The sequence below is a fragment of the Saccopteryx bilineata genome, chromosome 2 (assembly GCF_036850765.1).
Source record: "Saccopteryx bilineata isolate mSacBil1 chromosome 2, mSacBil1_pri_phased_curated, whole genome shotgun sequence".
In the NCBI taxonomy this organism is placed as follows: Eukaryota; Metazoa; Chordata; class Mammalia; order Chiroptera; family Emballonuridae; genus Saccopteryx; species Saccopteryx bilineata.
Genome location: NC_089491.1, coordinates 363,801,680 through 363,826,514, shown reverse-complemented (window position 1 = coordinate 363,826,514; position 24,835 = coordinate 363,801,680). Strand labels below are relative to the sequence as shown.

At 45.2% G+C, this 24,835-nt stretch overlaps 1 protein-coding gene and 1 non-coding gene across 4 annotated transcripts in view; one reads left to right on the top strand and one right to left on the bottom strand.

Moving 5' to 3' along the window:
* The window catches only part of SUPT6H (SPT6 homolog, histone chaperone and transcription elongation factor), a 40,348-nt gene that overhangs the window by 3,437 nt on the left and 12,076 nt on the right, over window positions 1-24,835 (top strand). For all 3 annotated transcript variants that reach the window (XM_066263216.1, XM_066263215.1, XM_066263217.1), the window contains 23 exons: window positions 6,806-6,944; window positions 7,698-7,850; window positions 7,953-8,029; window positions 8,377-8,569; window positions 9,126-9,210; window positions 10,180-10,453; window positions 13,163-13,264; window positions 13,503-13,619; window positions 14,311-14,400; window positions 14,611-14,753; window positions 15,587-15,735; window positions 15,881-15,979; window positions 16,433-16,562; window positions 16,644-16,794; window positions 17,159-17,313; window positions 17,494-17,689; window positions 18,088-18,227; window positions 18,352-18,469; window positions 20,594-20,670; window positions 20,911-21,046; window positions 21,352-21,489; window positions 21,568-21,735; window positions 23,994-24,121. In XM_066263216.1, the coding sequence (XP_066119313.1) occupies window positions 6,839-6,944; window positions 7,698-7,850; window positions 7,953-8,029; window positions 8,377-8,569; window positions 9,126-9,210; window positions 10,180-10,453; window positions 13,163-13,264; window positions 13,503-13,619; window positions 14,311-14,400; window positions 14,611-14,753; window positions 15,587-15,735; window positions 15,881-15,979; window positions 16,433-16,562; window positions 16,644-16,794; window positions 17,159-17,313; window positions 17,494-17,689; window positions 18,088-18,227; window positions 18,352-18,469; window positions 20,594-20,670; window positions 20,911-21,046; window positions 21,352-21,489; window positions 21,568-21,735; window positions 23,994-24,121 (3,125 nt within the window). In that variant the 5' untranslated portion in view covers window positions 6,806-6,838. The remainder of the gene's footprint in view (window positions 1-6,805; window positions 6,945-7,697; window positions 7,851-7,952; window positions 8,030-8,376; window positions 8,570-9,125; window positions 9,211-10,179; window positions 10,454-13,162; window positions 13,265-13,502; window positions 13,620-14,310; window positions 14,401-14,610; window positions 14,754-15,586; window positions 15,736-15,880; window positions 15,980-16,432; window positions 16,563-16,643; window positions 16,795-17,158; window positions 17,314-17,493; window positions 17,690-18,087; window positions 18,228-18,351; window positions 18,470-20,593; window positions 20,671-20,910; window positions 21,047-21,351; window positions 21,490-21,567; window positions 21,736-23,993; window positions 24,122-24,835) is intronic.
* TRNAA-GGC (transfer RNA alanine (anticodon GGC)) lies at window positions 5,444-5,519 on the bottom strand. Its single transcript has one exon. It is a non-coding gene; the product is annotated as a tRNA-Ala (tRNA).

Sequence of the window (24,835 nt, the reverse complement as noted above, 5' to 3'; positions counted from 1 at the left end):
TCTCAACCTAACCTCACCCTCTCAGAGGTGTGGCTGTTTATTTCCTTCTTAGCACTTATAACAGGGTCTATATAATTTGTCAGTGGCTTTTCTCCACCAGAATACAGGTATCTGCAGGGCCGGAACTTTCTTTTAAACATGCCTGGCATGCAGTAGAAGTTCATTAAATATTTGTTGAATTAGTAAGTAAATTATATAAATTCTCCATTTAAAATCCTGCAAGGTCTTCCCAGAACCTTTCAGATAGAGTCCACAATCTTGACTTATCCTGCCAAGATTTTTATGACTGTACCTCCAACTCATTATGAACCTTTCTTTTCTCTTCCCCGTTAAAGTTTCCATCACTTGTCCTGCCACAGTGCATCCTGGGCCTTGTGCCAGGAGTCCTCTTCCCTAACATCACCACTCCTCAAGCCACCTCCAAAGAAGCCTGCTCCACTTAGCTAATTCCTTCTTACTCTTAAAGTCTTTATTTAAAGTCACTTCCTGAAAACCAGGTTAAAGTCCTCTATAACAGGTCCCCATGGTACATTTGTCATCGGTTCTTTAAAGACCTTTAGTTCTAGATTGGGAGTCACCAAACTAAGTCTCCTGGGCCAACTTAGATCATTGCCATTCATTATAGGTTGTCTGTGTCTGCTTTTGTGCTACAGTGGCAGGTCTGGCTCTTTGTAGTTTGCCAACCCTTGTGCTAGAGCAGGAACTGCTATATATGTGGTACAAGGCTCAGTAGATGTTACTCCCTCCTTGTGTTCAGGGATTCTCAATCTAGTTACATATTTTAGTTGTTTCTGCTCCTCTTTTGCTATTTCCTTGTTCCCCAAGGAAACTTGGAAAGAAAGGGGATAATTAATATTTTTAAATTACTTCTTATGTTAACCATTATTAACAATAGTGCTTTTTATACCCTGGTATTGAAAATATCCTGGCTCTGGCCAGTGGCTCAGTGGATAGAGCTCCGGCCCAATGTATGGACATCCCGGCTTCGATTTCCAGTCAGGGCATATAGGAGAAGTGACCATCTGCTTCTTTTCCCCTCCCTCTCCCCCTTCTCTTCCTATTCCCCTCTGGCAGCCAATGGCTTGATTGAGTGGGGCCCCAGGCCCTGAGGATAGCTCAGTTGGTCAGAGCCCTGGCCACAGATGGGTTTGCTGGATGGATCCTGGTCAGGGCACATGCGGAAGTCTGCCTCACTGTCTGCCCTCTGCTCACCTTAAGGAAAAAAAAAAAAGGAGAGAAAGAAAATATTCTAAAATTATTTCTTATAAAAGTATATATACATGTTAAAATGATTATAAATAGAATAAACTGTTTTTGTATTTTTAACATCTTGTTGGAATTAGGATATTTCATAACAGTTCTGAATCCCAAATTTAAAAGAACTTTGTCTTACATGGACCCTGAATACTTTTATTTATTAAACTTTAACATTTTTGGATTCAAAATTAGGTAGTCAGCCTGACCTGCAGTGGCGCAGTTGATAAAGCATCAACCTGGAGCAAAACCCTGGGCTTGCCCAGTCAAGGCACGAATGAGAAGCAACTACTATGAGTTGATGCTTCCTTCTCCTCCCCTTCCCTTCTCTCTCTTTCCTCTCTCTAAAAATTAGTAGATAAAACCTTATAATTGGGGCCCTGGCCAGATAGCTCAGTTAGAGTATCATCCTGAAGTGTGGAGATTGCCAGTTCAATCCCCAATCAGGGCCTTAGCGGAGCTGTTGTTCCTATCTCTCCTGCTCTCTCCCTTCCTCTCTCTAAAATCAATAAAATATATATATATATATTTTAATCTTAAAATTGGGTAGTCATTCATGAACATCTTTGGAATAGTCTTAGACCCTTGCTTATAAAATACAGAATGTCTTGTTTAAATTTCATACCAAACTTTTGAGACCATTCCCCAAACCAGTAGGCCCTTTCAGATTTAAGGCTTTGCTCATGTTGCCTTTTTCAAGACTATCTTATTAACTCCTTTCAACTCGGGCATCACCTTTTCTGAGGCACTTCCTGACCTTCCTCTTTATATTACTCATAATCTTAGTATATAACTATCGTAGAGGATTTATTATGCTTTGTCATATATTTATCAGTGTTTTGAGATAGTTTGTGAACTCCAGAGGAAAAGCTTATTTTACTCATTTTTATATACCAAATCCCAGCAGAGAACTTGACCCTTAAAAAACAACAACAGTAAATGTTAATTGAAGCTGCTAGTGGAGGGAATTAACAGACCTCTCTTTTTGCTCTGGTCTCTTTTTAATTGCTTCCTACATCATCTTGTCCAAAGGGAGGGACTGCTGAGGGCTCCCCTGTGGCAATCTAATCTCAACCTCTTTTCTCTTCCAGAGAATGTCATAGTAACCGCCATCCTCTCCCTTTGAGCCCTGCCTTGTACTGCAGCTGGGCTTCTGCCTGAGGAAACCTCCCTTCACCACCCCACTCCCCTTGTAGACCTATTTCAGTAGCAAATTTAACCCATAGTCTAAATGTGGGAAAATTCAAGAGCATAAGTACTAAATACATAATCCAAACATACCAGGCTCTTCTCAGATACCATGTAGTAATAATAATCATATACTAATAAATGGTGTTTTTGTTCTGAAATAGTTGCTGTGTGCCAACCTTACCCTGCAGTGCTGCTGCAGCACACACTGCACATCTAGCTCCCACAAGTTGCAGCAAGTCAGGATTTTATCTGGCACCTCTTTTTTAACTGGAAGTCTTGGCAGTAAGCTCGATTGGAGGCATTCTCCAGCTATTGCACAGCATGTACTTTATTGCTAACATAGGGAGTAAGAGGAAAGCTACATACAGCAGGGTACCAGCTACCCCCAGAACAGAAGAAAGCTGTTGTTTTCAACAGATAGGCTGTTTCTCTATGTTAAGTAGGCTGTATGGCATCTGGTCTGCCGTTTGACGTGACTATGTCAAGACCATACAAAATTGAATTCGTGGGTCTGATAGTCTAATTAAAGCAAACTATGTCCTGGCTGGTTAGGTCAGTTGGTTAGAGCATCGTCCTGATAAGCCAAGGTTGCGGGTTTGATCCCCAGTCAGGGCACATACCAGAAACAACCAGTGAATGCATAGATGAATAGAACAAGTTGGTATTTCTCTCTCTCTCTTTCTCTCTCTCTCTCTCCCTTTCTCTCCCTCCTTCCCTTCCTCCCTATTTCTCCCTCCCCCCTTCCTGTCTCTCCATCCCCCCTCTCCTCTCCCTCCCCCTCTCTCCTTCTCTCCTTCTCCCTCTCTCTTTCTCTCCGTCCCCCTCTCTCCTTCTCCCTTCTCCCTTTCTCTCTCTAAAATCCGTTTTTAAAAAAAGATATTTCTTGACCTGGCCAGATACCTGTGTTGGTTAGAGCATCATCCCAAAGAACAGAAGTTGCCAGTTCAATCCCTGGTCAGGGCATGTATAAGAATGGATCAATGTTTCTGTCTCTTTCTCTCTCTTTCTTCTTCTCCCTCCAAAATCAACAAAATAGATATAAAATAATAAAATTAGCAATATTTATATTTTTAAAAATATATTTCTCAAAAAATAAATAGATAAAGCAAACTACGTGTGGGGGCTGCTGTACCCAAATTTGTATTTGTTTTTGTTTGTTGTTTGTTTTTACAGACAGAGAGGGATAGATAGGGACAAACAGACATGGAGGGAGAGAGATGAGAAGCATCAATTCTTTGTTGCAGCTCCTTAGTTGCTCATTGATTGCTTTCTCATACATGCCTTGACCAGGGGGCTATAGCAGAGCAACTGACCCCTTGCTCAAGCCAGCGACCTTGGGCTTCAAGCCAGAGACCTTTGGGCTCAAGCCAGCAACCATGGGGTCATGTCTATTATCCCACACTCAAGCTGGTGATCCTGTGCACAAGCTGGCAACCTCGGGGTTTTGAACCTGGGACCTTGGCATCCTAGGTCAGCTCTCTATCCACGGCATCACCACTGGTCAGGCAAGCTTAGTTAATCTTAAGTTAATTGGTTATGGTATCAGTTGAAATCAGTAAGGGTAATTTTCTGGAGAATTAGAACCACAGAACTTAAAGCTGCTATCAGTTCAGGTAACTTAGCTACCGTCCTATTCTCTCCCTTCCCACTGCCAGCTTTCACTGGGAAGATGGCAACAATGTGAAAAAGTAAGTAATGTTTAATAGATACTTAGTGCAGAGAACAAAGAGGGATCCAACTTATCTGGTACAGAATCATGAAGTATCTTGTGTTATCTCTCACATTGCCATTTATGTTTTCATGGTTTATTTATCTTTTAAAGATTTTATTGATTTTACAGAGAAGAGAGAGAGGGATGGGGAGTGATAAGTACCAACTAATATGTGCTTCACTTTAGTTGTCGTTTATTGATTGTCGTATGTGCCTTGACCAGATAAGCCCAGGACCTCAAACCGGCAACCCCAGCACTCTAGGCCAACACTCTATCCACTGGGCCACCACAGGCCAGGCTTCATGGTTTTTTTGTTGTTGTTGTTTTTAGTTTTTATTTATTGATTTGAGAGAGAGAGAAATTGATATGTTGTTCCACTTATTTATGCATGCATTTGTTGCTTCTTGTATGTGCCCTGCCCAGGAATTCAACCTTAGTTTATCTGGCTGACACTAACCAACTGAGCTACCTGGCCAGTGTATGTTTTCATGGTTTTTATTAGCTCTTCAATTGGAGGTGGTCTTCCAGTAAGCTTACAGCCTAAATGGGTAAAATAGACATTTACACAATGGACCGGAGTGATGCTGAGTTTATCAGGCACCAGCTTCAGGATTCCTGATGTTATGATTTGTGTGTTATGTGCTGGTTTTTAAAGTCCTACTCAAGGCCCAGGAAGCTTCATGTTCTGGTTCTGGCATTCTCCACTGCCATTTTCAGGCTCTGGGTGAGTCTGAAATCAGGAAAGTAGAAGACAAAGTTTGGATTGGTTGATAAAAAATTACAGAATGCTAAGGAAAATTTGGTCCAGAATTCAAACTTAGTTAACAGTCATTGAAAGAGTAAACTAGGTTCTTCCTTCTGTCATGTAATATCTTCAACTACCCTGCAAGGTAAGTAGTGCTGTTGCCATTTTCCAGATGGAGAAATTGATACTCACATTCAAGCATTTGCTTAGGTTTATATACCCGATACATGATGGGGTCAGGATTTTTTTATTTTTTTTTTATTTTTCTTAAGTTGGAAACGGGGAGGCAGTCAGACAGACTCCCGCATGTGCCCAACCGGGATCCACCCGGCATGCCCACCAGGGGGCGATGCTCTGCCCATCTGGGGCATTGCTCTGCTGCAATCAGAGCCATTCTAGCGCCTGAGGCAGAGGCCACAGAGCCATCCTCAGCGCCCGGGCAAACTTTGCTCCAATGGAGCCTCCGCTGCGGGAGGGAAAGGGAAAGTCAGAGAGGAAGGAGAGGGGGAGGGGTGGAGAAGCAGATGGGTGCTTCTCCTGTGTGCCCTGGCCGGGAATCGAACCCGGGACTCCCGCTTGCCAGGCCGACGCTCTACCACTGAGCCAACCGGCCAGGGCAGAATTTTTTTTTTTTTAAGATTTTATTTATTGGTTTTAGAGAGAGAGAAAGGAGAGTGGGGAAGAGCAGGAAGCATCAGTTCAGTCATTACTTCTTGTATATGTCTTTACTATGCAAGCTTGAGGTTTCAAACTGGCGACCGCAGCATTCCAGGTCAGATGCTCTATCCACTCCACCACCAGGTCAGGACTTGATATCTGCCCTTAAGCTTAGCCATTTTTGCACTTAATTGTGTTGTCTTTATTTGGTAGGCTCTGTAAGTCTCCTTCCAAGTGTTCTGGTTGTTGTTGCTGTTGTTTTTCTGGGGAGGGAGGTAGATGGTAAAAATAGAGTTGTGATTCTAATGTTTCTAAAGAAGTCCCTTCTCCACCCAAATCCTTCCAACCAGTACTAACAAGTGGGCTCAAGTTCATGAAATATTTAATTTGTTGAAAAGTATTTTTTTGGAAAGTATTTTTCTTTTGACTCTGCTGATAGCCAGGTACAGTGTGTATAAAAGTGCCTGTCATTAAGTTGGCATTTACTGTTTTTCAAACTTCTTGATGAGTGAGTCACGTAATTTCAATGATACCATATCCCTTACCTATGTAATTATATCTACACTGATTTCTTTCCTAATCTGCTCATTCCTGTGCCCAAATGGTAAGTATAATAAAACTCTTTGAGGAAGCAAGATGGTATATATAGAGAGAAGTTCAGTATAATCACCTTTTTATTTATTTATTTATTTATTTATTTATTTATTGAGACAGAGAGAGAGAGAATCAGAGAGAGGGATAGACAGGGACAGACAGGAACGGAGAGATGAGAAGCATCAATCATTAGTTTTTCGTTGCGCGTTGCAACACCTTAGTTGTTCATTGATTGCTTTCTCATATGTGCCTTGACCGCGGGCCTTCAGCAGGCCGAGTAACCCCTTGCTCGAGCCAGTGACCTTAGGCTCAAGCTGGTGAGCTTTTGCTCAAACCAGATGAGCCGGTGCTCAAGCTGGTGACCTCGGGGTCTTGAACCTGGGTTTTCCGCACCCCAGTCCGACACTCTATCTACTGCGCCACCGCCTGGTCAGGCTATAATCACCTTTTTAAAGGTACACATGAGAGGAATGGAAAATAGAAGAGAAGGAGCCACCTGATTCTTACTCTGTCCTCCCCAAGTGGAATTGATTGAGTGGGCAGAGCAGTGGCATGACATGTGGCTAAAAGCCTGTTTTGCCACATGTTTACAGGCCCTCCGTAAAGTCATATGTCTCATTTTTTTTTAATCACAATCTCCCTTTTTTCTCTAGTGTTCTTCAGGCAAGCTGTGAGAAGCTGCAGCAATGTCTGATTTTGTAGAAAGTGAGGCTGAGGAGTCAGAGGAAGAGTACAACGATGAAGGCGAGGTGGTGCCCCGAGTCACCAAGAAATTTGTGGAAGACGATGATGGTGAGGAGTCCCCAGCCTCAAGCTTCTTCCCACTAGTACTGAGCTTTGTATAGTTGGATTCTTGCTGATGAGAGGCTCAGGCTTAAGCACAGAAGTTATCACACATGAGGTAACAGTTTGAGAAGTTTCAGCCATTCATAGAAAATATTTACAAATATCTGTCTGCTATATGCCAGGTACTGTGCCTAGAACTAAGAATACAAAATAAAGACCCAGATATCATAGAGTTTACATTAAGGGGAGAGAACAGAGAGCAAATAAATATATATGTAATGTTTCCCCCTTTTAGAAACTAGCAAAAAAAAAAAAAAAAGAAAAGAAACTAGCAGTGTTGGTATTTGTGCTCCCAGTTTCCTATTGCTCTGTTAAACCCAACCATTAGGGTCATTAGCAGAGTAGAACCATGAAACGGCTTTAGAAATGGAAAGGGAAATGTAAGTTTCATCAAAGGATTATGGATGAAAGAAGGAATATAGCTGCTGAAAGGAAAGCAAAGGTTATTGCTGGCCATAAAGCCTCTAATAAAAAGCCAAAGTAATTAGGAAGATCATCTTGCCTAAAGATAGATAGTCCTTTTAGATAATTTTTTTCTAAGTGCTCATGTTTTTGCATCTTTAGATGAGTCAGAAGAGTTAGTGTGGCACCCAGGTCATTGGGATTAGAGCAGAGGGAGAATCACAGTTCAGCAAGTGGCTGTGCCCCACCCCCAGCGTACTGCCCAAACTTCATGTCTCAAACATGCATATTTTCCAGATGAGGAGGAGGAGGAGGAGAACCCAGATGATCAAGATGAACAAGGCAACCTGAAAGGCTTCATCAATGATGATGAAGATGAAGGAGAGGAGGACGACGGTAGCGACTCTGGTGATTCAGAAGATGATGTTGGTCACAAGAAGAGAAAACGCAGTGAGTGATAGTCTCTCCTCAAGTGAAATGAGCCTGGGGTGGAAGTTGAAGTGGGATAGGGGCCTCCCTGTCACCGTGGATAACACTTTGTTTTCTCTCCAGCATCTTTTGATGACCGCCTGGAGGATGATGATTTTGACCTCATTGAGGAGAATTTGGGTGTCAAAGTCAAAAGAGGAGTGAGTGTCATTCTTTGTCTCTGTCCCTTGGGGTGAGGGAAAAAGCCCTTGAAATTCACTGACTCTTGGGGAAGGAGACATGTTCAATCAGTATGGGAACACTAGAGAAGAGAAAGTATCATTCTGCTGTGGAGCCTAGATTTATATCAGAGATCTGGGTGCCTATTAGAGAAAGGCTTATCAGCTTTTCAAGGGCAGGCTTTGGGACTGAAAGAGTACTGCTTAATGTTTTCTGTCTCATCGCCCTTCGTCGTGTAACTGGTGGGAAAATGTGAGTGAGACTGGAAAGTAGGCATCTTTATGCCAATCCCCTCAGGCCCTGATGAAGCAGGTTTTCCCACCCCTAGCAAAAATACCGACGTGTCAAAAAAATGTCAGATGATGAGGATGATGATGATGAGGAATATGGCAAGGAGGAACATGAAAAAGAGGCCATTGCAGAGGAAATCTTCCAGGATGGTGAAGGGGAAGAAGGGCAGGAGGCCATGGAGGCCCCCATGGCTCCGGCAGATGACGAAGAGGAAGATGATGAAGAGTCAGGTATGTGGCATTAGGCAAGGAAGTCAATATTTGGGGGAGTGTTGGGTTTCCCAGCCCAGGGCTCAGGAACATTTTTGGCTGAGAGAGCCATGAGCGCCACATATTTTAAAATGTAATTCCATGAGAACCATACTACAACCCGTGTACATTACACATTATCCAATAAAAATTTGGTGTTTTCCCGGAGGACAGCTGTCCTCCAGCCACCGCAACCATGAACATGAGCGGTAGGAAATGAATGGATTGTAATACATGAGAATGTTTTATATTTTTAACATTTTTTTATTAAAGATTTGTCTGTGAGCCAGATGCAGCCATCAAAAGAGCCACATCTTGTTCGTGAGCCATAGGTTCCCGACCCCTTTCCTAGGCCCTAGAAATAGGATAGGAAACCATTCATCAGCTACAGGCCCCCAACATTTGAGATTAAAAAGTTCCTTTTTAGGAACCTCCTTTCTCTTCTCCTCACTGGCCACCCACGTGGTAGGAACTAAAGCCACCTGGTCTTGGCTCATCTTCTGCCTCTTAAGCACTAACACCTTGCTTCCCTACCCAGACATTGATGACTTCATTGTGGATGATGATGGACAGCCTCTGAAAAAACCTAAGTGGCGGAAAAAGCTTCCAGGATACACAGATGCGTGAGTGGGGTCTGGTACGAGGTGGTGATAATGGCATTGGGTGAACCCAGTCAAGGAAGAGGTCAGAGGCCCCTGCCAAAACGGGACACTCACAGTTCTCAGCCGTTTTGCTTCCCTGCCTCAAATACCCTTTGCTAGGCAGTGATTTCAGCCTGCTCCTGGAGGCCCTGAGAATTCTCTATGCATTCTAGGGCCACTGTGAAATCGGGGTGGGCAACGCTCCAGTCTCCCTTTTCAACCTGCAGCTCCTTGTTTATTCATTTATATATTGGTCTTGTAAATATAATTTTGTTGAAAGAAAGGTTTTGCTTTAAAGCAGTGGTAGTCAACCGGGTCCCTACCGCCCACTAGTGGGCGTTCCAGCTTTCATGGTGGGCGGTAGTGGAGCAACCAAAGTATAAATAAAAAGATAGATTTAACTATAGTAAGTTGTTTTATAAAGATTTATTCTGCCAAACTTAGCAAAAATTCGACATAAAGTACTTGGTAAGTAATTATTATTATATGCTTTAACTTGTAACTCTGCTTTATAAATTTTATAAAGTAAAGTTACGTCCCTACTTTATAAATCACCATTACTGTGGAACCTGTGGGCAATTAGAAAATTTTACTACTAACAGATACAAAAGTGGGCGGTAGGTATAAAAAGGTTGACTTCCCCTGCTTTAAAGGAATACTGTAATCCCTTAGCAGAAGACAGATCCACTGAGCTGGATATAAATCATTTGCCCTGTTGCTATTTGATCCTTATCACTAGCATCAGTCAAAGATGGGATTTTTATCCTCCATAAATAATGTCCCTAGAAATATCCCCCAGCTAAACCTTTATTCCACAGCGAATATGCTTTTTTATTTCCCTTTCTCTTAACCTTCTCAGTTCCCTTAGGGCAAGTAAAGGATCTCTGCAGGGGCTGCATTTCTCCCCTCTCACCAGAATCTGGGCCAACTGCCTCTTGGTCTCACCCACAGGGCCCTGCAAGAAGCCCAGGAGATTTTTGGTGTGGACTTTGACTATGATGAATTTGAGAAATACAATGAGTATGATGAAGAACTGGAAGAAGAGTATGAGTATGAGGATGATGAGGCTGAGGGTGAGATCCGAGTGCGGCCCAAGAAGACCACCAAGAAACATGTGAGCCGCAGGAGCATCTTTGAGATGTATGAGCCCAGCGAGCTGGAAAATAGTCACCTCACAGATCAGGACAATGAAATTCGAGCCACTGACCTGCCTGAGAGGTTCCAAGTAAGAAACCACTAGCTTCTGTCTTGCTGATCTGTCATCACCTTCCTTGAGCCTCTTTGTTTAAAGAGTTTAGTAGAGAAACAATCTAATAACTGGCTGATAGAAAATGGTATCTAAGAAGTTGGCTTGGCCCTGGCTAGTTTGCTCAGTGGACACAGTATCTGCCTGGCATATGGGCTTCCTGGGTTCAATTCCTAGTCAGGGCACACAAGAGAAGTAACCATCTGCTCTCCCCCCCTTCCCCTTCTCTTCCTCTTCCCTTCCTGCAGCCAGTGGCTTAGTTGGTTTGAGCGTTGGCCCTGGGCACTAAGGATAGCTCATTGGTCTGAGTGTCAACCTCAGACACTAAAAATAGCTCTGTTGATTCAAGCATCGGCCCTAGGGGTTGTCTGGTGGATCCTGGTTGGGGCATATGCAAGAGTCTGTCTCCCCTCTCTCACTTAAAAATATAACAACAGAGCCTGACCAGGCAGTGGCGCAGTGGATAGAGCATCGGATTGGGATGTGGAGGACGAGGTTCGAGACCCCGAGGTCACCAGCTTGAGCGTGGGCTCATCTGGGTTGAGCAAAAAGCTCACCAGCTTGGACCCAAGGTCACTGGCTTGAGCAAGGGGTTACTCGGTCTGCTGAAGGCCCGCAGTCAAGACACACATGAGAAAGCAATCAATGAACAACTAAGGTGTTGCAATGAAAAACTAATGATGATTGATGCTTCTCATCTCTTTCCGTTCCTGTCTGTCTGTCCCTGTCTATCTCTCTCTGACTCTCTCTTTGTCCCTGTTTAAAAAAATATATATATATATATATTCTGTTATTATATATAACAACAGAAAAAAAAACATTGGCTTTGAACCCCATCTGACTAGGAGGTACAGGAAGATCAGCTCTTAGAGAAGATACTCTTGTTCTGCTTGTGGTTCTTGAAATGGCACTTGAGAGAGAGACAGAGAGACAAACAGATAGGGTTAGACAGGAAGGGAGAGAGATAAGCATCAATTCTTTGTTGCAGCACCTTAGTTGTTCATTGATTGGTTTTTCGTATGTGCCTTGACTAGGGGGCTTCAGCAGAACCAGTGATCCGTTGCTCAAGCCAGTGACCCCACACTCAAGCCAGCAACCTCAGGGTTTTGAACCTGGGTCCTCTGTGTCTCAGGCCAATGCTCTATACCAAGGGTCGGGAACCTATGTCTCACAAGCCAGATGTGGCTCTTTTGATGGCTGCATCTGGCTCACAGACAAATCTTTAATAAAAAAATAATAACGTTAAAAATATAAAACATTCTCATGTATTACAGTCTGTTTATTTCCTACCACTCATGTTCATGGTTGCGGGTGGCTGGAGCCAATCACAGCTGTCATCCGGACGACACCAAATTTTATGGCTGTCACGGAATTACAGTTTAAAATATGTGGCGTTCATGGCTCTCTCAGCCAAAAAGGTTCCCGATCCCTGCTCTATACACTGTACTACTACCTGGTCAAAGGGGTTTTTTGTTTGTTTGTTTGTTTGTTTGTTTTTACAGAGACAGAGTCAGAGAGGGATAGACAGGGACAGACAGAAAGGAACGGAGAGAGATGAGAAGCATCAATCATCAGTTTTTCATTGCGACACCTTAGTTCATTGATTGCTTTCTCATATGTGCCTTGACCATGGAGCTACAGCAGACCAAATAACCCCCTTGCTCGAGCCAGCAACCTTGGGTCCAAGCTGGTGAGCTTTTGCTCAAACCAGATTAGCCCACACTCAAGCAGGCGACCTCAGGGTCTCGAACCTGGGTCCTCTGCATCCCAGTCTGACGCTCTATGCCCTGCGCCACCGCCTAGTCAGGCTGTTTGTTGTTTGTTTTTTTAAGTGAGAGGCGGAGAGGCAGAGACATGCACCCCACCCACGATCCACCCGGCGATGCTCTGCCTGGTTGGGCCATTGCTCCATTGCTCAGCAACTGAGCTATTAGCACCTGAGGTGAGGCCATGGAGCCATCCTTGGTGCTGGCAGCCAACTTTGCTCAAGCCGTTTGAGCCATGGCTGCGGGAGGATATGAGAAAGGGCAGGGAGGGGTGGAGAAGCAGATGGTCATTTCTCCTATGTTCCCTGACTGGGAATCAAACCAGGGACTTCCACATGCTGGGCCTACGCTCTAATAGCTGAGCCAACCAGCCAGGGCGAAATGGCACTGTTTCTTTAACAAAATATGAAGTGCTTGCTTCACGCCAGGATGACACTCTGCTGAGTTGGAAATGTGTGCCTGTGGAGCCATTTTTGTCCTGAATGTTGTATGTTTTTCTTATATGGGATACAAGATAAAGTCAGTTTCATTCTGTTGTCTTTTTTTTTTTTTTTTTTTTTTTAATTTATTTTAGAGGGACAGAGAGAGAGTCAGATAGAGGGATAGAGAGGGACAGACAGACAGGAACGGAGAAAGATGAGAAGCATCAATCATCAGTTTTTTGTTGCAAAACCATAGTTGTTCATTGATTGCTTTCTCATATGTGCCTTGACCGCGGGCCTTCAGCAGACTGAGTAGCCCCCCACTTGAGCCCGTGACCTTGGGTACAAGCTGGTGAGCTTTTTTGCTCAAGCCAGATGAGCCCATGCTCAAGCTGGTTATCCTGGGGTCCCGAACCTGGGTCCTTCCGCATCCCAATCTGACACTCTATCCACTGCGCCACCGCCTGGTCAGGCTCATGCTGTTGTCTTATCCCTTGCAGCTCCGCTCTATCCCAGTCAAAGGGGCTGAAGATGATGAACTAGAAGAAGAAGCTGACTGGATCTACAGGAATGCTTTTGCCACACCAACTATTTCTCTCCAGGTACTCCCAGAAAAGATCCTTACGTTTGACATGAACCAGAACTTGAGGAGCTGCTTCTCCCCTGCCCCAAACATGTGCCTAGTGCAGAACTGTGTGTGCGCATGTGCGTGCACAGGAGTATGAGAGATTTTTCTAGATTTCATCTGACAGGGTCATCCTGTGACATGAAGCATTTTCATATGCGGTGAGACAAAGCAAGTAGCCATGTTATTGCTGTTTCTTTTTCTTTTGACTGTAGGAAAGCTGTGATTACCTGGACAGAGGGCAGCCAGCCAGCAATTTTAGTCGGAAAGGACCCAGCACAATTCAGAAGATTAAAGAGGCCCTGGGCTTCATGCGAAACCAGCATTTTGAGGTAGCACCTCAAGTTCTAGTGACCCATTTCTAGTAGTTAGAAATTCAGTTAGGGGATGAGAGAAAGGTCAGATGGTAGTTACTCCCCTACTACAAGGGCCCAGTCTCTCTCAGCCGCGCAAACTGTGCACTACACCCCCTCTCCCCGGCCTGTCAAGCTTCCCCAGGGTCTCCTGGTAAGGAACAGAACAGCTTTGAGACTCCAAGGCTGAATACCAGCCCTTTTCCTGTCCTCAGCAGTGGTATCTGGACTCCTAGACTCAAGAAGTGTGAGGACTAAAGGAGACTCGAGTGATCAAGAAAACAATGCTAGGCCTTGGTCGGGTTTCTCGGTAGATAGTGTCCCAAAGCACTGAGGTCACAGTTTGATTCCCAGTTAGGGCACATATAAGAAACAATGAGTGCACAACTAAATGGAAAAACCAAGGAGTATAACAAGTTGGTGCTTCTCTCTTTCTCTTTCTCTCAAATCAATGGAAAATTTTTAAGAAGTGAAAGAGGGAGAGAACAATGCTATCCTGCCTGTAGCATTTTCTTTCCTTGTGGCAGGGAAAGCATCCACCCTAGATGGGCCTGTGAGGGAGACCAAGTTTCCAAACTGATAAATTTCCTGGAGCTGTTTATCCTTTTGACAAAGGGAATCCATACAGATCTTTCCCCTCTGGTTGATCTTAATGTTCTTGCCACACTAGGTGCCTTTTATTGCCTTCTACCGGAAGGAGTATGTGGAGCCTGAGTTGCACATCAATGACCTGTGGAGGGTGTGGCAGTGGGATGAAAAGGTAAGATGGATCCATGCCCCCTAAGGGATTGAGGGCTGGATTGGGCACCACTACTGCCAGGGCCCAAGCTCTCTCAGTAGCCCAACCCTCCTCCCCACCCCCCACTGCCAGGCCTGTCAAGTTTCCCCGGGGTCTCCTGGTAAGGAACAGAACAGCCTTGAAACTCCAAGGCTGAGTACCAGCCCTCACTGCTGCCCTGTCCTGTCCTAGTGGACCCAGCTGAGGATCCGCAAAGAGAACCTAACGCGGCTGTTTGAGAAGATGCAAGCTTATCAGTATGAACAAATCTCTGCTGATCCTGACAAACCTCTCGCTGATGGCATCCGAGCTCTGGACACCACAGACATGGAGAGGTAGACATGCAGGGTTTATTGCATGACAAGGAGCACGCAGATCAAAGGCTACTTCAGTAGAGTACTGTATAACCTTGCAAAATTCTCAACACATATGTATAAAGTTACATGAGAAACCAAATTATAACCAAAAAATAGCTCAGTGAGTGTGGAATCAGAAGGGGTGTGAGAAGGGAGCAGATGATTGTAGTGGCCAGTATTGTGCAGCTAGGGAGGAGGAACAAGGACTGTCTCAAGGACTCTGGACTTTGCTGGAGACGTGCTGCCATGTCTTTTTTTTTTCCACTTCTAATAACCACAAGCCACCATGTATTTGACATATTTGTCCTTTAAGATACGTTTTTTGGCCTGACCAGGCGGTGGCGCAATGGGTAGAGCATCGGACTGGGATGTGGAAGGACCCAGGTTCGAGACCCTGAGGTCTCCAGCTTGAGCGCGGGCTCATCTGGTTTGAGCAAAGCTCACCAGCTTGGACTCAAGGTCGCTGGCTCGAGCAGTGGGTTGCTCAGTCTGCTGAAGGCCCACGGTCAAGGCACATATGAGAAAGCAATCAATGAACAACTAAGGTGTCGCAACGAAAAAACTAATAATTGATGCTTCTCATCTCTCTGTTCCTGCCTGTCTGTCCCTATCTATCCCTCTCTCTGATTCTCTGTCTCTGTAAAAAAAAAAAAAAAAAGATACGTTGGTTGTAATTAAGTCATGGTCTGAGGTCATTGTGTGTCTATAATAATTAGAGAATACCCATTTTAGTGGGGATCATGGCTCATGGGAATTAGACCTCTTACAACAGAACTGGAGTATAATTAAGATCTTACGTCCTTTTTTTCCAGGCTCAAGGATGTACAGTCAATGGATGAGCTGAAAGATGTCTATAGCCATTTCCTACTTTATTATGGTCGTGACATCCCCAAGATGCAGAATGCTGCCAAGGCCAACCGCAAGAAGCTAAAGCGTGTAAGGGAAGAGGGAGATGAGGAAGGTGAGTGCAGGGAAAAGAAAACACAGGAGGCTTGATGGCCATGGTGTCTCCAAGGATGGCCTGTCTGAGTGCCCTTTGGCGCTTCTCTATATGTATCAGATCCTTCGGAGTGTAACGAGAACACTTAACTCCTTTTTCTCTCCAGGAGATGGAGAAGAGGCAGAAGATGAGGAGCAGAGGGGCCCAGAGCTCAAGCAGGCTTCCCGTCGAGACATGTATACCATCTGCCAGAGTGCTGGCCTAGGTAAAAGCTAGCCATTATGACCTTGAGCATGGGGAGTTCCCTGATAGTAACTGGTGGATAAGAGGACTTAAGGGACATCTATCTGAATCAGCAATCTAATTCTGAAGACTCATTTTCATGTCCCACACTCACCCCATAGTAATGGTCCAGCCTCCCCCTAAATTCCTGAGAAAATGGGAAACTCAGAGGGAAAAAGTCCATCCTATCTCTGGGAAGTTCTTTTCTTAAACTGCAGGTTCCACTTTAGTTCTGAGTCCAGGAATCAAATAGAATGATTCTGTTTCTTCTGCCTCATAACAACCCATCAGATGTTTAAAGTCAGTTTTTTCATTGCTCTATGTAAGGCATCCTGGTCCTGCTCATTCATGACCCCTTTAAAGTCTAGTACTGAAAATTGCTGCTCTGTTCAGAGCCCAGCTGTTGCGTTACTTTTCACTCTCCTGTTTGCTCCAGATGGCTTGGCGAAAAAGTTTGGGCTTACTCCTGAGCAGTTTGGGGAAAACCTACGAGACAGCTACCAGCGGCATGAAACAGAACAGTTTCCTGCAGAGCCCTTGGAGCTGGCCAAGGATTATGTTTGCAGGTAGGCATGCAACAGGGGCTTGGCAGGAGGGACCTGAGGCCAAAGACACCTGCATCCTTAGCTCCTTCAATTTCCCCACAGCCAGTTCCCTACACCAGAAGCTGTGCTGGAAGGTGCCCGCTACATGGTAGCCCTGCAGATTGCCCGAGAGCCCCTTGTTCGACAGGTGCTGAGGCAGACTTTTCAGGAGAGAGCCAAGCTAAATATAACCCCCACCAAGAAAGGCAGAAAGGTGAGCTCTGGGTAAAGGGCTTTATTCTAGCATGCAGCCCAGCTCTCTGATTGAACTGACTTCTCTTGTAACTGCTGTCTGCCTAAGATCAAAGAGGCAGTCTTGCCTGACCTGTGGTGGCGCAGTGGATAAAGCGTCAACCTGGAAATGCTGAGGTTGCCGGTTCAAAACCCTGGGCTTGCCTGGTCAAGGCACATATGGGAGTTGATGCTTCCTGCTCCTCCCCCTTCTCTCTCTCTCTCCCCTCTCTATAATGAATAAATAAAATCTTAAAAAAAAAAAAAAAAAAAAAAAAGAGGCAGTCTTTTCTGCCAGGGTCAAGCCAGCCTATTGTAGGCTGATGATTCCCTCTTGATGTGTACAGGATGTGGATGAGGCCCACTACGCTTACTCCTTCAAGTACTTAAAGAACAAGCCTGTTAAAGAACTGAGAGATGACCAGTTCCTCAAGATATGTCTGGCTGAAGATGAAGGGCTGCTCAGCATTGACATCAGCATAGATATGAAGGGGGTGGAAGGGTAAGTAAAGCTCTGGGATGGGGGCTCTTGTGGGGACGGCTCGCTGAGGAGTCTGTTGGAGGAATAGGTTCCCTTGGGAATGTGAACCACAGTTTCAGAATTGAGCAAGCCATTGTCCCAGGCTTATTCACAGTGTTTATGGACATTCATCCCTAACACTACAGTGTTGTCTCTTCTTAGCTATGGCAATGACCAGACATATTTCGAAGAGATCAAACAGTTTTACTACCGAGATGAGTTTAGCCACCAGGTGCAGGAGTGGAACCGGCAGCGCACCATGGCCATTGAGCGAGCTCTGCAACAGTTCCTCTATGTGCAGATGGCCAAGGAACTTAAGAACAAGCTGCTGGTTGAAGCCAAAGAATATGTCATAAAGGTGAGAACAGAAACTCATGATCTATAGTTCTGTAATTCCCCCAAACTAGAGCTGAGAGTGAAGGAACCCCTTACTAGTAAGTAATGGAGAAATACTGGGGGAGGCAGAGTATGATCTGAAACGGTGAAAACAAGGCTTTGTGTCAGGGTAAGACCTCCCCACTGGAGGAGCCTCTTTCCCTACACCCCCACCTCCAATCCAGACATTCTTTTTTTTATATTGCTATCCTCTCTGTACTCTCTAATTTACAAAAGCAAGGTATGCCCTCCGGTTGTAAGCCAGCAAAGGGCTAGGGATGTGCACATATGAATACAACCTTTGCACATGTGTGCCTGCATCTGTTTCCTTATCACACTTGGTGAGCTGATGGCTAAGTGTCTAATGTGTCTTCTCTCCAGGCTTGCAGTCGAAAGCTCTACAACTGGTTGAGGGTGGCACCCTACCGGCCAGACCAACAGGTAGAAGAAGACGATGACTTTATGGATGAGAACCAAGGAAAGGGCGTTCGAGTCCTGGGCATTGCTTTCTCTTCTGCCAGGTACAGTACTGCCTCTTCCTGCCACCTGCTATCACCCTTACCTGTGTTCCTAATCTTATTCCTCTCTTGTTCACATCTTCATTTTGCCGATTATCACACTGTTATTTTCCTGTCTGGCTGGCAGAGATCACCCCGTGTTCTGTGCCTTGGTCAGTGGTGAAGGAGAAGTGACAGACTTCCTCCGGCTGCCCCATTTTACCAAACGGCGAACTGCATGGAGAGAGGAGGAACGGGAGAGAAAGGCAAGTGGCTGGGGCAAGTTACCAAGTTTACATCTTGAGCACATTTTATAATTCAGGGAAGATAAGTATGTATGGTCTAAGCCGCATCCCATGCAAGACCCTGATTATCTCTGACCTAGTCGCTACCCCTCAAGTCCTGGCAGTAGATGGCACTCAAGTTCTGGTGCAGAATTTACTTCTGGCTCAAGACCAGTTCCTAAGCCTGTGTGCTTGGAGCTGCCTTTACTGCCTCTGTTCTTACAGCATCTGGGTCAGCCTGTTCCAGGAGCTGAAAGACACTGAGGCACTAAGCCAACCTTTTCCCTGCTTTCGTCTTTCACTGTCTGTTTTTCTAAGCAAAAGAATTTAAATTCATCTCATGTGTGTGCTTCTAATTTTTCTTTTTTAAGAGAGGAAGTGAGAAACATCAGTTTGTTGTTCCACTTTTTTATGCATTCATTGGTTAATTCTTGGATGTGCCCTGACCAGAAATCGAACCTGCAACTTTGTTGTATCAGGACCATGCTCCAGTGGTTTTCAACCTTTTTATACTTAGGAACAGGTAAAAATAAGAGAATTATTTTGGGGACCACTAAGGCAGAAATCACCCTAAGCATAAGCAAATTAGACTAAGATCATTGAGTCTATAATCTTTATACAATATCAAGGTGGTTAACTCTTTTGTGGACTTGCATGAAATTTCTGGCAGACTGGTCCATAGACCACTGGTTGAAAAACACTGCTTTAATCAACTAAGCTACCCATCGAGGGCCTCTTCTGATTTTTCTTACCCTTATGGTATCTTTCAATTTTGTTGAGATGCACATTCTAAAAGTAATTTTTTTAAAGGTTTTATTTACTTATTTATTTTTACAGAGACAGAGAGAAAGTCAGAGAGAGGGATAGATAGGAACAGATAGGAACGGAGAGAGATGAGATGCATCAATCATTAGTTTTTCGTTGCGATACCTTAGTCGTTAATTGATTGCTTTCTCATATGTGCCTTGACCGTGAGCCTTCAGCAGACCGAGTAACCCCTTGCTCGAGCCAGCAACCTTGGGTCCAAGCTGGTGAGCTTTTGCTGGCGACCTCAGGGTCTCGAACCTGGGTCCTCTGCATCCCAGTCCGATGCTCTATCCACTGCACCACCGCTTGGTCAGGCTAAAACTAATTTTTAACAAACAACTAAAAAAATGAAAGAAAATTCTTGAAGTGGAGATCAGAATAGTCCTATCAGGCAGTGATTTATATTAAGACAGAGCCAATCGCTGGCCATTTGGCTCGGTGGATAGAGTGTCAGCCTGGTATATGGATGTCCCAAAATCAATTCCAGTCAGGATACACAAGAGAAGCCACCATCTGCTTCTCTCCCTCCCTCCTCCTCTGCCTCTCCCCTTCTCTCCTTCCCCCCTTCTCTTTCTCCCCCTTTCTTTTCCTTTCCTCCTTCTCTCCCTCTTCCCCTTCTCTCCCTCTTCCCCTGTGCAGCCAGTGGCTCGATTGGTTCAAGCCTCAGGCCAGGGCACTGAGGATAGCTTGGTTAGTACAAGTGTTGGCCTTTGGCATTAAAAATAGCTCGGTTGAGCCTGACCTGTGGTGGCACAGTGGATAAAGCATCAACCTGGAATGCCGAGGTCACCTGTTCAAAACCCTGGGCTTGCCTGGTCAAGGCACATGTGGGAGTTGATGCTTCCTGTTCCTTCCCCCTCCTTTCTCTCTCTCTCTTTCTCTTTTTAGAGAGGGGATCTCTAAAATGAGTGAGTAAAAATCTAAAAGAAAAATAGGTTGGTTGATTCAAGCATCAGCCCCAAACAGGGTTGCTGGGTGGATCCCAGTCAGGGCACATGTGGGAGTCTTGTCTCTCTATCTCCCCTCCTCTCACTTAAAAAAAAAAAAAAAAAAAAAGGCCAAGTATTTTTAGTTAACTACATCTCAAGTATAAGCCAGAGTATAACTACCTTAGAAAATATTAAAAGGTGTATAATATTCCAACCAGAGATCTTAGTCCCCTTGTTTTGTGTTCCAATTAGATGTGAAATATATCATCATTCTCTGGTCTTGTAAGGCCTTGAGCTACTTAAGGTGAAAGAACTTTTTGAAATCTCCCTATCTTTAGAGTCATTCAACTCCAGTTTTCTTTCAATCCAGGCTCAAGACATTGAAACCCTGAAGAAATTTCTTCTGAACAAAAAGCCTCATGTGGTGACAGTTGCAGGAGAGAACAGGTAGGAGGACACCAGGATATTGGACCAAGTCTGGTTTAAATCACTGCTCTTTTATTGTTGCCTCTGGCATGCGCCTGTGTCGATCCTTGATAATATTCCCGTCTCCAAGTCATATCCCTAGGAATATTTGTCCTCAAAGCTCTCTCTTTGCTGACACCCCCAATCCTAATTCCAGCCATGAGACTGTCCGTCTATGAGAAACTGCAGAAATAACCTGACCAACATCCCTCTTCTCCCCAGGGACGCCCAGATGTTGATTGAGGATGTGAAGCGCATTGTGCATGAGCTGGACCAGGGCCAACAGCTTTCCTCGATTGGGGTGGAACTGGTTGACAATGAGTTGGCCATTCTCTATATGAACAGCAAGAAATCAGAGGTAATGCTGGAGACCTACCCTTAGGCCTGCACAGCCAAGAGCTATCAATCCCAGGGAGATTTAATAGGGAAACATTAAAGATGATCAGGGCACAAGACTACACCTGTTACTAACCCAGGGAGAGACTTTCCACTTTGTCAGTCTGTTCTCCAACTAGGAACCCCAGAGATTAAATTGGTCCCAGGAAAAACAGTCCCAGAGGAAAGGGCATTAATAAAGTGACTTAAAGCCAGTTGGTTTGGATTTTCTCTTGCTGTTGGAGTTGAAGGGACTTTAAGGCCCTGTCGACCCTTGTCTGACTGTAGGCAGAGTTCCGGGATTACCCTCCAGTGCTGAGACAAGCCATCTCCTTGGCCCGGCGCATCCAAGACCCTCTGATTGAATTTGCCCAGGTGTGCAGCTCTGATGAAGACATCCTGTGTCTCAAGTTTCACCCTTTACAGGTGTGTAAGACTCAACAGGCAGGCCTAGGCGGGCAGAATTGCACAGTGACCTTACTTCTACCTGCTGTATGTTAACAGGAGCATGTGGTGAAAGAGGAGCTGCTCAACGCCTTGTACTGTGAATTTATCAACCGAGTCAATGAGGTTGGGGTCGATGTTAACCGTGCCATTGCCCACCCATACAGCCAGGCCTTAATCCAGTATGTGTGTGGCCTAGGACCTCGGAAAGGGACCCATCTTCTGAAGGTAGGAATGGGTTGAATCAGAAAATAAGAAAAGTTCCCATTTTACTGTTACACTATGCCAGTATGATTTGACAGAAAGACCAAATTCAGAGGGATAAAGGGACTTATCCAGAGTCATTCACAAGTGAGTCAGACTTCAGACCAGGTGGCCACAGCTATGCTCTTGACTACTTTACTTTAATGGCTCATGGTAAAGATTGCCCTAAGCCATGATTGAAAACAGATGGAGGAAGCCTGGCCTATGGTGATGCTGTGGATAGAGCAGCCACCTGGAATGCCTAGGTCGCCAGTTCAAAACCCTTGGCATGCCCAGTCAAGGCACATATGAGAAGCAATCGATCAATGAACAACCACAGTGAAGCAACTAAGAGTTGATATTTCTCATTCCCTATCCTTCTCTTTCCTCTCACTGTAAAATCAATAAAATATAAAAAAAAAATAGATGAAAGAAGGTGAGAAGTTCCTCAGGATAGTGGAGTTTTTCCCAATGAGAAGAAAAAGGATTTCAAGGAGGGGGGCATACAGGAAGATCAAAAGTATTAGTAAAGGCCCTGGCCGGTTGGCTCAGCGGTAGAGTGCGGAGGACCCGGGTTCGATTCCTGGCCAGGGCACACAGGAGAAGCGCCCATTTGCTTCTCCACCCCTCTGCCGTGCTTTCCTCTCTGTCTCTCTCTTCCCCTCCCGCAGCCAAGGCTCCATTGGAGCAAAGATGGCCCGGGCGCTGGGGATGGCTCTGTGGCCTCTGCCTCAGGCGCTAGAGTGGCTCTGGTCGCAACATGGCGACGCCCAGGATGGTCAGAGCATCGCCCCCTGGTGGGCAGAGTGTCGCCCCATGGTGGGCGTGCCGGGTGGATCCCGGTCGGGCGCATGCGGGAGTCAGTCTGACTGTCTCTCCCTGTTTCCAGCTTCAGAAAAATGAAAGAAAAAAAAAAAAGTATTAGTAATCATTTTTTTTTTCCTGAAGTGAGAAGAAGGGTGTGGGGGGGTTGTAGGGTGCAGGGGAGGAGACAGACAGACTCCTCCATGCGACCCACCGGAATCCACCCAGCATGCCCACCAGGGGCAATGCTCGGCCCCTCTGGGGCGTTGCTGCCAGAGCCATTCTAGCGCCTGAGGTGGAGGTCATGGAGCCATCCTCAGCGCCTGGGCCAACTTTACTCCCATGGAGCCTTGGCTGTGGGAAGGGAAGAGAGAGAAGAGAGAAAGGAGAGGGGGAAAGGTGGAGAAGCAGATGGTCGCTTCTCCGATATGCCCTGGCTGGGAATCAAACCTAGGACTTCCACACACCGGGCCAACACTCTACTGCTGAGCCAACCAGCCAGGGCCTTAGTAATAATTTTTTTAAAGCTGAGTGATGATACTTGAGTATATGTTTTATCACTATCTTTTTGTTTTACCTTTAGTGAGAAAGAGAGACAGAAGGACAGACAGGAAGGGAGAGAGATGAGAAACATCAACTCATAGTTGTGACACTTTAGTTGTTCATTGATTGCTTTCTCATATGTGTCTTGACCAGGGGGCTCCAGCTGAGTCAGTGACTCCTTGCTCAAGTCAGCAACCTTTGGGCTTAAGCTAGCAACTCTGGGGTCATGTCTATGATCCCACACTCAAGTCAGTGACCTTGCGCTCAAGCTGGTGAGCCCACGCTCAAGCCAGAGACCTCAGGGTTTTGAACCTGGGTCCTCAGCGTCCCAGGCCAACACTATCCACTGTGTCAACACCTGGTTAGGCTATCATTATCTTTTAAGCCAGACATTTATTATATATTATCTTTAGTAGGTATAACAGTTCATTAAAGTAAATATTTAACATGCTCTCCCTCCCAGGAGCACGCCCACATCTTCCTTCCCTCTCAGGCGTGCATCTCCTAAACTCTAAGGGTCCGCACAAGACTTGCAGCAAGGGGAGCAGTGGACTGTAGCAGCTTGTCCTGGGCTGACCCTGTTAACCTGTCTCCAAGGCCCTTTTTCTCTGTCTCTCCAGAAAGCCAGAGCAGCCCCACCTTGATTCTCTCCTGTTGCTTCTTCTATTCTACACTCTTCCTTATTTCAGTTGTCCCCTTTTATTTTTATTTCATTGTACAGCTTTAATAAATGTACTCTCAAAGTAAAAATAAAATGATTTTTAGTAACAGTATGGTATAGTACTCAGAGTGGGGTGTAGAGATAGCTCCCATTGTGGAGGGTTTCCCAGAAACCTAAAAGCAGGCTAGGATGTGGGGCTGCCTGCTGCTCTGGCTCACTCCAGTCTCTCCCCTAGATCCTGAAGCAGAACAACACCAGGCTCGAGAGCCGGACCCAGCTGGTCACCATGTGCCACATGGGTCCCAAAGTCTTCATGAATTGTGCTGGCTTCCTCAAGATCGACACAGCCTCTCTGGGGGACAGGTGATGCCCTCTGCCTGGATAAACCAGGAGGAATTCCCTTGGGCTTTGCTTTGGGGCTTCAGGGGATTAGATCTGCTGAAAGGCCACCAAGCTATTTAAATTAGGAAATGTTTTAAAACAAAGGTGAGGAACCTTTATTCAGTCAAGAGCCTCTGACCTATGGAAAAGATCGATTCAATTAAGTGAAGCTTTTTTGTGAGGGAAATATAAAAAGAACCAACTTAGTTTATAAATTAAGGACGGAAAACAGAAGATTTCATTCATGAAAACATAAACTGGTTATTATGGTGTGTCGTGGCTTATACGGGTGGGAACAGCAGGGGCAGTGGAAAAGGAGCGTGGGGGTATGAGGAGATAAGAAAGGGGAAAGAGATTCAGTATGTTTTGAGGTGATGTTATTGAGAGAAAGTTCTATTCACTTGGACTTTGGACTTCACTATTGACCTCTTCCTCTCCAGAAGTTATCAACTCAGTCTTTGGAGGATCTTTTCCACGGGCACATAGCTCCTCATTCAGTAATGGAAATCAGTGGGGAAATAGGCTTCAAGTTCTAAAACTTCATTTTCCACCCAGCTTTGCTGTAACACTCCACGAATAACATAGGTCCATGTGAGTGCACGGGCAAGACCAGCCTGGGAAGGCTTTATGGGGGAAAATAGCTGTCAGCAAATTCTCAAAGGTCTTTTCCCCCTTGCTTCATCTTATTAAAAGACT